The 12,862-nt window shown below is 45.1% G+C and overlaps 1 protein-coding gene across 2 annotated transcripts in view; it reads left to right on the top strand.

The window, feature by feature from the left end:
* The window catches only part of COPG2 (COPI coat complex subunit gamma 2), a 297,572-nt gene that overhangs the window by 272,323 nt on the left and 12,387 nt on the right, over positions 1-12,862 (top strand). For both annotated transcript variants that reach the window (XM_069229321.1, XM_069229320.1), the window contains one exon: positions 5,923-6,021. In XM_069229321.1, coding sequence (XP_069085422.1) covers positions 5,923-6,021 — 99 coding nt within the window. The remainder of the gene's footprint in view (positions 1-5,922; positions 6,022-12,862) is intronic.

The following is a 12,862-nucleotide window of genomic DNA, read 5'->3' on the forward strand; positions in this document are numbered from 1 at the left end:
TTGTTGCTCGCACCAGCCCATAAAGATGCCAGCAAAACTTGGAGCAAAACAACTTCTCATGGCATTCCTGGTAACCTCTATATACCATTTTTGGCTGAAGATAAAAAAAATGGTGACTGAGACAGAAATCCAACATCTCCTATAACATCATGGTATGATCATACATATGGATAGCCGTGTCCCGAAAAAAATGTTTACAAGCTCCAATTCCGAATGCATGTATATAAAGCCACTACATCTATGGTAACCAAAAGATACGTGGACTGCCAAGGTATTTCCTCAATTCTAGAGATAAAATCTGCACCGTCCCTGCAGTACGAAGGAAAGTTCAACACATAACATAAAAGGAAAAAGTCCAAATAAGTGGAGTTAGGTTCCAAAAGACTACCGCTTGCCTAAATAATCGGCCTTCCCAGGGGATTGGTCTTATTTTTATGGATTTTTGGAAGCATATAAAAACAGGGTGCCACCAGTTTCTGTACATATAGAAACTGAAATTCTTCTGTACTAAGAAGACGCCGTTCTCTCCAATCTCCAAGTTTACTATGGCAACATCCTATAGACTGCTTATAATTTTCATGTAATGAGACCTCATAATCTCTTGATCTCATAAACTGTCTATCTGCTTCCTTCAAGTATGCCTGTACATCCCACCCTTATCAGAAGTTTTAATAACTACATTAGAATCTTCCGCCAATGATTGAAGAGCCAATTTCTGAGATGCAGTAAGATTTTCGGCAAAACGGTTCTTACTCTTCTGCCACATCTTGAACAAATTCTTTGTCACTAATTCCTGAAAAGTGTCAATGTTGTCATGAGGAGTCTTAGGGTTACACTTAGATTTGGGTTTAAATGAGTTGCTACTTGTTCTATCCACCTCTAGATTCATTGCCACCAGAAACTCCCTTTCTGATTGAGAGGACTCTTACACTATATTCCAAATCGTGCAACGTCCTAAGTCCCTCTATGTCACTCAAACACAGATTATCAAAAGTGTGATCCACACCAGGAACTAAAACAGAAGTTTTTGAAGATCTGTTCCTCTGTTGCGTGAAAATCTTCAACAATGTCAGCTTTCTACAGAACAAGAAAACATCAATACGAGTTCTACAATAATCCATTTTAGCTACATTTGCAATTTTGATGTTAATTCCACCGACTTGCCTCAAAGGCATGTAAAAAATGGGTAAAAACTGACAGATGCACTTTATGACTCCAGTGACATCATGCAGAGTTGCTTGCAGAGCTGTGCCCATACCGATGACCACAGCCGATGTAGAAGAACTATTGAAAGGTTTCCAGTCCAAGCTGGCACATGGAGATATTCAAAAGGTGAGGAACCCCCAGTTAGAGATTATATCCACCAGAAAAGTGTTACTGGCGGTAAGTACCTTGTTCTTATGACCCAATGTGACCTTGATCTAGTTTTGAGATTTTTGATTTGCTCGTCCTTTGAGCCCATGCACTGCTGCCCTTTACGTCTGTTAACCATCAAAATGGTCCTCTTGGAGACCATTATATTGGCCAGGAGGGTTAGTGAGCTTCAGGCACTATGTGCCCCCTCGATACACCAATTTCTTTCCAGATAAACTGGTCTTTCTACCCCATGCCTCATTTCTACAAAAAATAGTGACACCCCTCCAGGTGACCAAAGCATCAAACTGCCAATCTTTTTTGCCTCGCCCCACCCTACTTAGGAGGGGGAGAGACTCCATTGACTTGACCCAAAAAGAACGTTGTCATTTTACATTTATCATAACAGAGAACACTGGGTGGACGGTTAGCTCCTCATTGGGTCCTCCAGATCAAAAAAGGAAAGAGACATGCAGGTTTGGACTTTTTTCAGATGGAATGTGATCTCTATTAAGATCTGCTATTCACTAACCTAGAAGCAACCCCCAAGGGCTTGCAGGCTCATTCTGCCAGAGCCAAGGCTGCAACCACTGCGTTAGCTCGTTGAGTCCCGTCCTAGGCACTGTGATGTAGGCATCTCTGCACATGTTTACCAAGCATTACTGCCTGGACAATTGTGTCGCTGTGACGGGCACTTTGCCCATTGCCCTCCAGGACTTCCTGGTCTGATTCTGTTTTCAGGCCCACCTTCCTGGGCGGTATTGCTAGGGTATCTGTTCTAAGGCAAGAAATCTGCAGCTACAAGTTGATGAAATGTGATGAACAAGTTACTTACTTTTGGCAGCCACCCTATCTGGTAAACACTCTATCTAGTTACAGATTCCTTACAGACCCTCCCATCATCTCAGCTTCTGCAAATGGATTTTCCAAGTAGTATGGCCCCTGTAGTTCCTTAGTGTCTACACAAGGTCCATCAGCATTCTGCTTCTGGTGCATAAATGTCATGGAAAGAAACTGACACTAGCACAATGGGGTGGAGCCTATATAAGCACCACACCATGTCTCTTCTGGCACAGAAGATGCTGATACAAAGCTGATCGACACCACCTACTGGTGTTCAGAGGTACTGCTCAAGATTTTCCAGATCCAGTCTGACACCTGGGGACTATTCTAAGGTAAGTAGTCTGCGGCTAGATAGTCTCTACCAGATAAGGTGTTACCAACGTTAGATAACTTGTAGGAGTATGCATACTGGACCATGTTTAGAGGGGGAGCACAGGCACTTTGCTACTGGTTAGCTGGGATAAAGTGCACAGAGTTCTAAAGCCAGCAAAACAGATAGAGCAAAAACCTGGGCACACAAAAGGTGGCCATTTCCTACAATAGTCGTCTCGTGGGAGATAAGACAGACATGGCCATGCAGCACTTAAAAGATAGCAGGGCCACAGCACACTCCCTCAGCCTTTCTGCACCTGTGCAGCAGTATCCCCAACAGTTTCGCCCCTTTTGAGGCCCTGGAAAGGGCTTGGCATACAAACAATGCCTCAATCCACTTCCACAGCAATAGACCCCAAGTCCTTTTGAGGCCGGGGTCAGGGATGCAGCAGACAATATCCAGGCCCTAAGGGGCAACATGCTTCTCTGTCCCTTGCCCCTCCCACTACCAAGCCACTTTAGGCTGTCCTCTGCATCCCATGGCCACCCGGTAGAAGCAGAATAAGTTAATACCTCTATGGTTGGCAGAGTATTACATCCAACAAATAGATGTTTCAAATAGTCCAGCAAGGGTATGCCCTACAATTCCTTTTAGATCCACTTCATATTCCACCCGCATCAGCGCGACTTTTGGAGGACTATTTGTTCAACTTACAACATGAGATAATGGCTCTTTTGGACAAAGGAAGGAACTTGGTGTTAGTCATGTTATATCCTGTTGCCGAAGAAATACCAAGGCCTTCGTCCTATTTTAGAACTTTGTCCTCGGTTTCTTCCTGAAAAAGGACAAATTCAAGATGCTCATATTGTCCCAAGTTCTATCTTTCTCGATTCAAGCAAACTGAATGGTACCTCTAGACCTGCAGGATGCCTATTTTCACATTTCCATCCTTCAGTGTGACAGGGTTTACCTGGGGTTCAAGGTGGGTCAAGAACGTTTTCAGTTCTCCATGCTCCCCTTCTGCCTCACCAGTGGCACTCACATGTTCATGAAAGTGATGGTCGTGCTTGCAGCACATTTTTGGAAGCTGGGGTTGCAAGTCTTCCCCTCCCTTAATGACTGACTGTTGAATGCGGGCTCCGACAGTCATTCATGGACAATCTCCAGATAACGACAGATCCCTTAATGTCTTTGGGGTTCTCAATCAACATGCTGAAATAAGACTGGACTTCTTTGCAGAAACTCCAGTTCATCTGAGACTGGTCCAGGTTCCTAAGGACAACTCCACCGCCATGTGGTACTATAACAAACAGGGCAAAGTAAGGCCATGTGTCCTATGCTAGGGGGCTCTGCACCTCTGGAACTGGCTGAGTTAACAGGGCATGTCTTAAGTTGCAAACCACCTGGCAGGATGTTTGAACACTGGGGCAGACTAACTTAGCTTCCGATGCCTAAGAAAGGTAGCGCTGGGCATCTTCCAGCAATGGGTAGAGCCCTGGCTCGATCTGTTTGCTACTGCCGAGAACCTGCAGTGTCAGCACTTCTGCACACAGAAGGTCCAGAGAAGGGTCTCTCTCTGAGACATCATCCACCTAGTGTAGAGCTTAGGACTTTTGTATGTCTTCCCGCTGCTACCTCACCTGCCCCATGTTCTGGAGATCAGAAATGATTGGGTCCTAGTTATCCTACTGGGTACTGGGTGCTTGTTTCTGGTTCAGGGAGGATCTGGCCTGGCAGTTCGGGCTTGACTGTTCCCCTGGGGAACAGGGTCAAGACTGATTTGCATATGGCTGGGTCCAAACTGGAATGACAAGCAAAAAAACTGATGGATTAAACCCAGATCTGTGACTGGTGGTGAATGTTTGATTTGCTCTGCATTCCGTCCATCATCTGTTGTTTTTGCTTTTGCTTTTGCTTTTGTGGTTTCATAGCCATGAAACCTTGTGATAAAGTGGTGATGCGAAGGTGCTACACATTTTGATTTTCAGTTTATGCTATAGATTTTTTTAGTCACTCACATTCATGTTATTGCGTAGCTTGTATTGGGACCAGAAATTTAAATGTTCATATATTACAACATTCTCTCTTCGACTGTTATATGCCAACTTCAGCCGGACTACAGCATTCGATTGATAGTCTCAGTAGATACAACACAATCAACTACTTACACTTTAAGTAGAATAAAAATCTCGAAATTCAACAAAAAAGCTACATTCAAGTGGTACATACATGACTCAAAAATAGACCTAGTTACTGATTATTGTTATTTTAGAGTAACGTTCTCTGTTACTTAATATAAACATAGAAGCTAGGGCTATCAAGCAAAAAGTGAGTTCAGTTTGTGCAAAGTAAATGTGCTCTATTGGGCTTATGGGCTGTTTTTTTTTTAATTTAAAGATTTTTCTGGCAAAGTTGAGGCACCAGTGTTATATACCTTGGACATGTACGGCGGTAAAATCCTCAAGTTTTTATTTAAAAAAAATAATGCACTGTGTAAACAATTTTATTTAAGCACATCTACTCAACAGCTATTTATTACTTTGACCTAGGTCACTGATCAGTTAGCATTTTAGATGACAAATTAGAATTGTTTACTGTTTAAAACTTGAATGACTAGATTCAACCCCATTGAAGAGTTAAGACTGGGTAATGGCTGCAGCTTTGGCTTATAGGGTAAATTGTCAAACTTGTTATCTACTTCTAAATAGGACCACATATAGACAGACTGTCAAACCCACTAAAGAATAAACAATCCTGACTATAAAGTTGAATTAAAAAATACTGCACCTTATTACAGGAGGTTATACTTAGACATTACGGATCACTAGAAGGGCGAATAATATAGATGAAGTTATCTGTAGGCTGTGCAATTTGACTGAATAAAGTTTAATACATATAATATAAATTTGCCTTAGTTTATTGGACTTAAGTAGATATTAGAAGCTCTACCTTCTACAACATGGGGTGAGACAGTCAAAAGCTGCAGTAGATTTTTACAAAGTCTGATTTGCCAGCAAAAGGTGAGTGTCATTGGTCCATTTTGTACAGTTGTCCCTCATAAGATTGGAGGTGTGGAAAGATACTAAAGAATAAAGGGGTTAAAGCACAGACCACCTTTGAATATTTTCTGCCTGTAGTCTTACCGACATATGGATACTGCGGATTATTCATTAGCTTTTGTATTAAGGCCTTATATTCTCTTTAAACTGTTTTAGCACTAATTTTTTAATGGCTGTTTATTATAGTACAGTTAAATACTGTGCAATTTGATTTCTTCATGTATAAAATTGATGGCTAAATTGAATCCTAATTTAATTTCTACTTGTTTTAGTTTAGGAATGTTGTATTGGGTTTGATGTACCAAAAAGCAAATAACCTTTAACTGTAAGGCATGCATATCTCATTTCTTACAGAAGCAGTGAGTAATATCATCAAGTTCCTTGGAATGCAGCCCTGTGAGAGGTCAGACAAAGTGCCTGAGAACAAGAACTCACATACACTGTATCTTGCTGGTGAGTATGGAGCCTAGTTAGTGTATTTTTTTTATACATAAGTGCTTATGCTAAAGTGTGTAGCACTCACTGTAAGAGACATGAATTTTACAGTATGCTAGTGAAAAACAAGATAACTCTATGAGGAACCGAAAACGTACCCTTTCCAAGGATTTTTGTGCCTTCATTGTATCTACATGAATCCACTTTAAGATGACAGGTGGGGTGCTTTTGTATCATCTTATTCTAGCTAGATTCTTCATTGTTTCAAAATGGTAAATCTTTTGGTTAAGCTTGGATTTTTACACATCCAAACGCTGTGGAGGGATAGCTGTCTTTGGGCCACCATTAATAACGCTGAACCAAAATGAAGAATGCGTTTTTCATTGCATCAAGAAAGTTGCATTTTGCTGGTAAATAGAGCCATGTTCCACTTTTAGGTAAACTGTTCTGTGCCTGATTTGAGTATGGGGAAAGAACATGACTTACTTGATTTTGAATGTCATAGCACATAACCTATGGTTGTGCGCATCTGTCTGTGATTTGGATTTATGAGACATCTTATTGCTTCACATTAATCCCCAATAAGAAAGCTAAAAATCAAAATATGAATGCAGGGTACTGAAGCTGATTCCACTATCCAAAGTGGTGCAAGCGGAGCATTGAGAAAGCACTTTTGATATTAGTAAAATTCTTGATAAATATATATAAATACACATGGTATGCGTACTCCTGCCATCTAGTGTTGGTCCCAGACATTTTGCAAGTTGTTTTTTTCTAACAAGTTTGAGTCACCAGACTTGTGACCCGCAATTGTTCCAGAATGGATCATCAGAACAGCTTTATCATGTTCGGAATGTTGCTCTTAAGTCGTGTTAAAATGCACCAGACTACCTCTGCTCGGTTCACTTTCGGGTTCTGGAGCTTTCTTGTCTGCCTCGAGACGAAAACAACAACTTCAGATCCGATACCTTTGATTATTTTTTTTAAATGTTTTCATAAACCACTCAAAAGCTTTGAACATTTACTCATTCGACCTTTGATGCCTATTTGAACTAGACCTGAGAATGCTCCGAGGACTTGGTTATGGAGCAAACTGTATTCCACTTAGGTCCAAGGTGCAATGCAAAGTACATCCACTCTGATCAGCACAAGGTCTGCAATCTCTGCAGAGCACAAAGAAATAGCGTGCAAGGAATGTAGCACATTTGGCTGCAAGAAAATCCTTAGTCATAGAAGTGAGGGAAGGTGGGCGCACTATGAGATGAAGCGCAAGGAGCTGTTGGTTACACCTGACATCTTCGCAGCTGAAGAGGAAGAGGCTGGCCTGTCTCAAATCCTCTTTAGTCAAGTGCAGGAACAGGTAGCAGCCTGCTTCTCCAGAGGGAGAAGTAGAGTTCCTCAAACTACCCCAGCAGCACCAGCTTAGAGATCAAATATGAAACTTACACCGCATGCCCTGGCAGTGCTTTCAGGTCCATTTCGAACGCACAGCTGTCTATGCAGAAAACCGCTCAACCTGGCATCAAAACCAGGCACAAGAAGCCAAAGTCTTCGAGGTCTATTCCTCGCGAGCCTTGACCCACATCATGCTCCATCATCAAGTATCCACCCAGACACAAAGAGGCCTCCCACTGCACCAAAGTCACATTCCTCCTAGGCACTGAAATCTCAGCCTCACTTGTGGTCACAGATACCCACACCTTGAGCCCAGGCAAGCCTACGAGCCAGCACACCTTGACTTCAAGGTTGATGCCAAAGCCCCCCCTCATTGCTCAGGTCGAACATCTCAGAGGGGGTCTACATTTGAAAAACTTGCTAAGATCCTGGATGAATAACAGATTAAAAACTCATCCTCCTCCCAGAAGCTAGCAACATTCTCACTAAGTCTGCCGCTTCAGAACTCATCATCGTCCCAAAGAAAAGATGCCTAACCTTTGAGGAAGAACCATACTTACCACCCCTACCAAGGCCTAAGAACATCAACCACATGACTACCTGACCTCCTTACCTCTCACCACTACCTTCCACACCAATTCTACCTCCTTATTCCCCACCACCTGACACATCAGGGCCCAGGGGAAGAGCCCCTTAGGCCACAATAAAAGGGAGGAGGGGGATTTCTTGGAAAGACTATAGTTGACCTACAGGATGACCCAGATCTTGAGCCGTACCCGGCCAAGCTGTCGCCATCTGATGATACAACAGTGCATTGTGCTATCATACAGATGGCAACTCACCAGGTCCAGGTGCACATAGTAGAGGATGAAGAGGATTTCCTACTCAAAATCCTGTCCAAAGTTACTTGCTCACACCTAGGGGCATGTGTAGGAGGCTGGGCTGGCTTGTAGTGAGTACCAAGGGGTACTTGCACCTTGCACCAGGCCCAGTTATCCCTTATTAGTGTATAGGGTGTCTAGCAGCTTAGGCTGATAGATAATGGTAGCTTAGCAGAGCAGCTTAGGCTGAACTAGGAGACGTGTGAAGCTACTACAGTACCACTTAGTGTCATATGCACAATATCATAAGAAAACACAATACACAGTTATACTAAAAATAAAGGTACTTTATTTTTATGACAATATGCCAAAGTATCTTAGAGTGTACCCTCAGTGAGAGGATAGGAAATATACACAAGATATATATACACAATAGCAAAAATATGCAGTATAGTCTTAGAAAACAGTGCAAACAATGTATAGTTACAATAGGATGCAATGGGGAAACATAGGGATAGGGGCAACACAAACCATATACTCCAAAAGTGGAATGCGAACCACGAATGGACCCCAAACCTATGTGACCTTGTAGAGGGTCGCTGGGACTATTAGAAAATAGTGAGAGTTAGAAAAATAACCCTCCCCAAGACCCTGAAAAGTGAGTGCAAAGTGTACTAAAGTTCCCCTAAGGACAAAGAAGTCGTGTTAGAGGAATAATGCAGGAAAGACACAAACCAACAATGCAACAACTGTGGATTTCCAATCTAGGGTACCTGTGGAACAAGGGGACCAAGTCCAAAAGTCACAAGCAAGTCGGAGATGGGCAGATGCCCAGGAAATGCCAGCTGCGGGTGCAAAGAAGCTTCTACTGGACAGAAGAAGCTGCGGTTTCTGCAGGAACGAAAAGGGCTAGAGACTTCCCCTTTGGTGGACGGATCCCTCTCGCCGTGGAGAGTCGTGCAGAAGTGTTTTCCCGCCGAAAGAACGCCAACAAGCCTTGCTAGCTGCAAATCGTGCGGTTAGTGTTTTTGGACGCTGCTGTGGCCCTGGAGGGACCAGGAGGTCGCAAATTGGACCAGGAGAGAGAGGGGACGTCGAGCAAGACAAGGAGCCCTCTCAGCAGCAGGTAGCACCCGGAGAAGTGCCAGAAACAGGCACTACGAGGATGCGTGAAACGGTGCTCACCCGAAGTCGCACAAAGGAGTCCCACGTCGCCGGAGACCAACTTAGAACGTCGTGCAATGCAGGTTAGAGTGCCATGGACCCAGGCTTGACTGTGCACAAAGGATTTCCGCCGGAAGTGCACAGGGGCCGGAGTAGCTGCAAAAGTCGCGGTTCCCAGAAATGCAGCCCAGCGAGGTGAGGCAAGGACTTACCTCCACCAAACTTGGACTGAAGAGTCACTGGACTGTGGGGGTCACTTGGACAGAGTCGCTGGATTCGAGGGACCTCGCTCGTCGTGCTGAGAGGAGACCCAAGGGACCGGTAATGCAGATTTTTGGTGCCTGCGGTTGCAGGGGGAAGATTCCGTCGACCCACGGGAGATTTCTTCGGAGCTTCTGGTGCAGAGAGGAGGCAGACTACCCCCACAGCATGCACAAGCAGGAAAACAGTCGAGAAGGCGGCAGGATCAGCGTTACAGAGTTGCAGTAGTCGTCTTTGCTACTATGTTGCAGTTTTGCAGGCTTCCAGCGCGGTCAGCAGTCGATTCCTTGGCAGAAGGTGAAGAGAGAGATGCAGAGGAACTCGTCTGAGCTCTTGCATTCGTTATCTAAAGTTTCCCCAGAGACAGAGACCCTAAATAGCCAGAAAAGAGGGTTTGGCTACCTAGGAGAGAGGATAGGCTACAACACCTGAAGGAGCCTATCACAAGGAGTCTCTGACGTCACCTGGTGGCACTGGCCACTCAGAGCAGTCCAGTGTGCCAGCAGCACCTCTGTTTCCAAGATGGCAGAGGTCTGGAGCACACTGGAGGAGCTCTGGACACCTCCCAGGGGAGGTGCAGGTCAGGGGAGTGGTCACTCCCCTTTCCTTTGTCCAGTTTCGCGCCAGAGCAGGGCTAAGGGGTCCCCTGAACCGGTGTAGACTGGCTTATGCAGAATTGGGCACATCTGTGCCCAAGAAAGCATTTCCAGAGGCTGGGGGAGGCTACTCCTCCCCTGCCTTCACACCATTTTCCAAAGGGAGAGGGTGTCACACCCTCTCTCAGAGGAATTTCTTTGTTCTGCCATCCTGGGCCAGGCCTGGCTGGACCCCAGGAGGGCAGATGCCTGTCTGAGGGGTTGGAAGCAGCAGCAGCAGCTGCAGTGAAACCCCAGGAAGGGCAGTTTGGCAGTACCAGGGTCTGTGCTACAGACCACTGGGATCATCGAATTGTGCCAACAATGCCAGGATGGCATAGAGGGGGCAATTCCATGATCATAGACATGTTACATGGCCATATTCGGAGTTACCATTGTGAAGCTACATATAGGTAGTGACCTATATGTAGTGCACGCGTGTAATGGTGTCCCCGCACTCACAAAGTCCAGGGAATTGGCCCTGAACAATGTGGGGGCACCTTGGCTAGTGCCAGGGTGCCCTCACACTAAGTAACTTTGCACCTAACCTTTACCAGGTAAAGGTTAGACATATAGGTGACTTATAAGTTACTTAAGTGCAGTGTAAAATGGCTGTGAAATAACGTGGACGTTATTTCACTCAGGCTGCAGTGGCAGGCCTGTGTAAGAATTGTCAGAGCTCCCTATGGGTGGCAAAAGAAATGCTGCAGCCCATAGGGATCTCCTGGAACCCCAATACCCTGGGTACCTCAGTACCATATACTAGGGAATTATAAGGGTGTTCCAGTAAGCCAATGTAAATTGGTAAAATTGGTCACTAGCCTGTTAGTGACAATTTGGAAAGAAATGAGAGAGCATAACCACTGAGGTTCTGGTTAGCAGAGCCTCAGTGAGACAGTTAGGCACCACACAGGGAACACATACCTATAGGTCACAAACTTATGAGCACTGGGGTCCTGACTAGCAGGGTCCCAGTGACACATAACAAACACACTGAAAACATAGGGTTTTCACTATGAGCACTGGCCCTGGCTAGCAGGATTCCAGTGAGACAGTGAAAACACCCTGACATACACTCACAAACAGGCCAAAAGTGGCTAGAAAGAGGCTACTTTCTCACAGCATGCATAAGTCCACGGCAGACATTTTTAAATACCCAGTCAAGGCCAGAGTGGGAACCCCTCCACATCAACAAAAAAAGTACAAGCCAGCTCCAAAAGATCCAGTTTACTTTAGAGGGGGCTATTATCCCTGACTCGCTGGTAGTGCCTGTAAGACTGCCTCTGCTCAGGATGCAGCATATGCTCCTACCCCTGATAAGGAATCTAAAAAGATTGATGTGGCAGGGAAAAATGGTTGTTTTTGTAGCAGCCACTCACTGGAGGATTGCAAATTTGGTGGGCCTCCTCTCTAGGTTCGACCTGTACAATTGGGAGGCCATGAAGGAGCTCATCATGCAACTCCCTGAGGCTTCCATCCCCCAATCACACTACATCTTTTGGTGTAAAGATAACCCAATTCCTGTCAACTTGGCCATACCCCCTCCCACCGTCATGTACTGAGTTAAAACTATCTACATCTTTTAGAGGAATAGTTGCAGGTACTCCTAGCAAAGAGCACCATAAAACCTGTTCCCGTACACAAAGTGGCTGGAGTCTAGTCCCTCTTGTAAAGAAGTGCTGTCTTGTATGGTCGCCCCCAAAGTTTGGACTGAAGGTTCTGTTTTTTCAACTCTGAAATTTGCAGTGAGCAGGTACCCAGGCTCCCAACTCACTTTAACTGGTCCTGCAACGGTTTTAGGCACTTCGAACCGCTGATCCGGCTCGCCAGCTGCCTCTAACTGACTTCATGCACTCTCACTCTTTCTGCATCTCCTGCGCTTTGAATTTCTCATTCTCTCATGGCAGTTTTTTATTCCTCATTCCTTTTTTTCTTGCTCACTCTCGTCTCCTTCATTTCTTTGCATTTGTTTCTCTTGAGTGCCATTTTACATTCGTCATTGGTTAGCATTCTCGCTTTTGTTAAGTTTCTGCTCTTCTCACCCTCACCTTGTTCTTTGTTTACATTCCTCGCTCCTGTTCATTGTCACTCTTGCTTTTTTTCCATTTCTCTTTGTTTGCATTTCTCACTCTCGCTGTGTTCAGTGTTTGCCTCAGTCCCACTTTTGAAGTTTGTTTCTTTCTGTTGTTGCCTCTGTAGCACGCCTTTCTCTCCCCTCTGCCATTCAGTTTCCCCCTCCCCTCTCCTCTGCTGATTACATGGTGTCCTGTGTGCGTTTCACACCTATTTTTTTGCAAGCCCCACTCACTGCACCCGCATGGTGCCCCTCACCTCCCAGGACCTACTTAATGGCGGCCACAATGCAGGCGCGTCACCAGAGTGCCAAAGGCAAGCCTGTCCGTGTCTGTCCACACCTGGACCGCACCCAGTGCCAGAGACCCTGGTTCTACACTCCTCCTCATCTTCACCACTACCTACCTCCTCGTCTTTAACCCCAGACCACCCAGCCAGCTCTGTCGCCACACCTCACCTCACCCCACCGCAACCCACATTACGCTAGGTCTTTTCACCTGCACCCAATGT

This window comes from Pleurodeles waltl, chromosome 4_1 (genome assembly GCF_031143425.1).
Source record: "Pleurodeles waltl isolate 20211129_DDA chromosome 4_1, aPleWal1.hap1.20221129, whole genome shotgun sequence".
NCBI lineage: Eukaryota > Metazoa > Chordata > Amphibia > Caudata > Salamandridae > Pleurodeles > Pleurodeles waltl.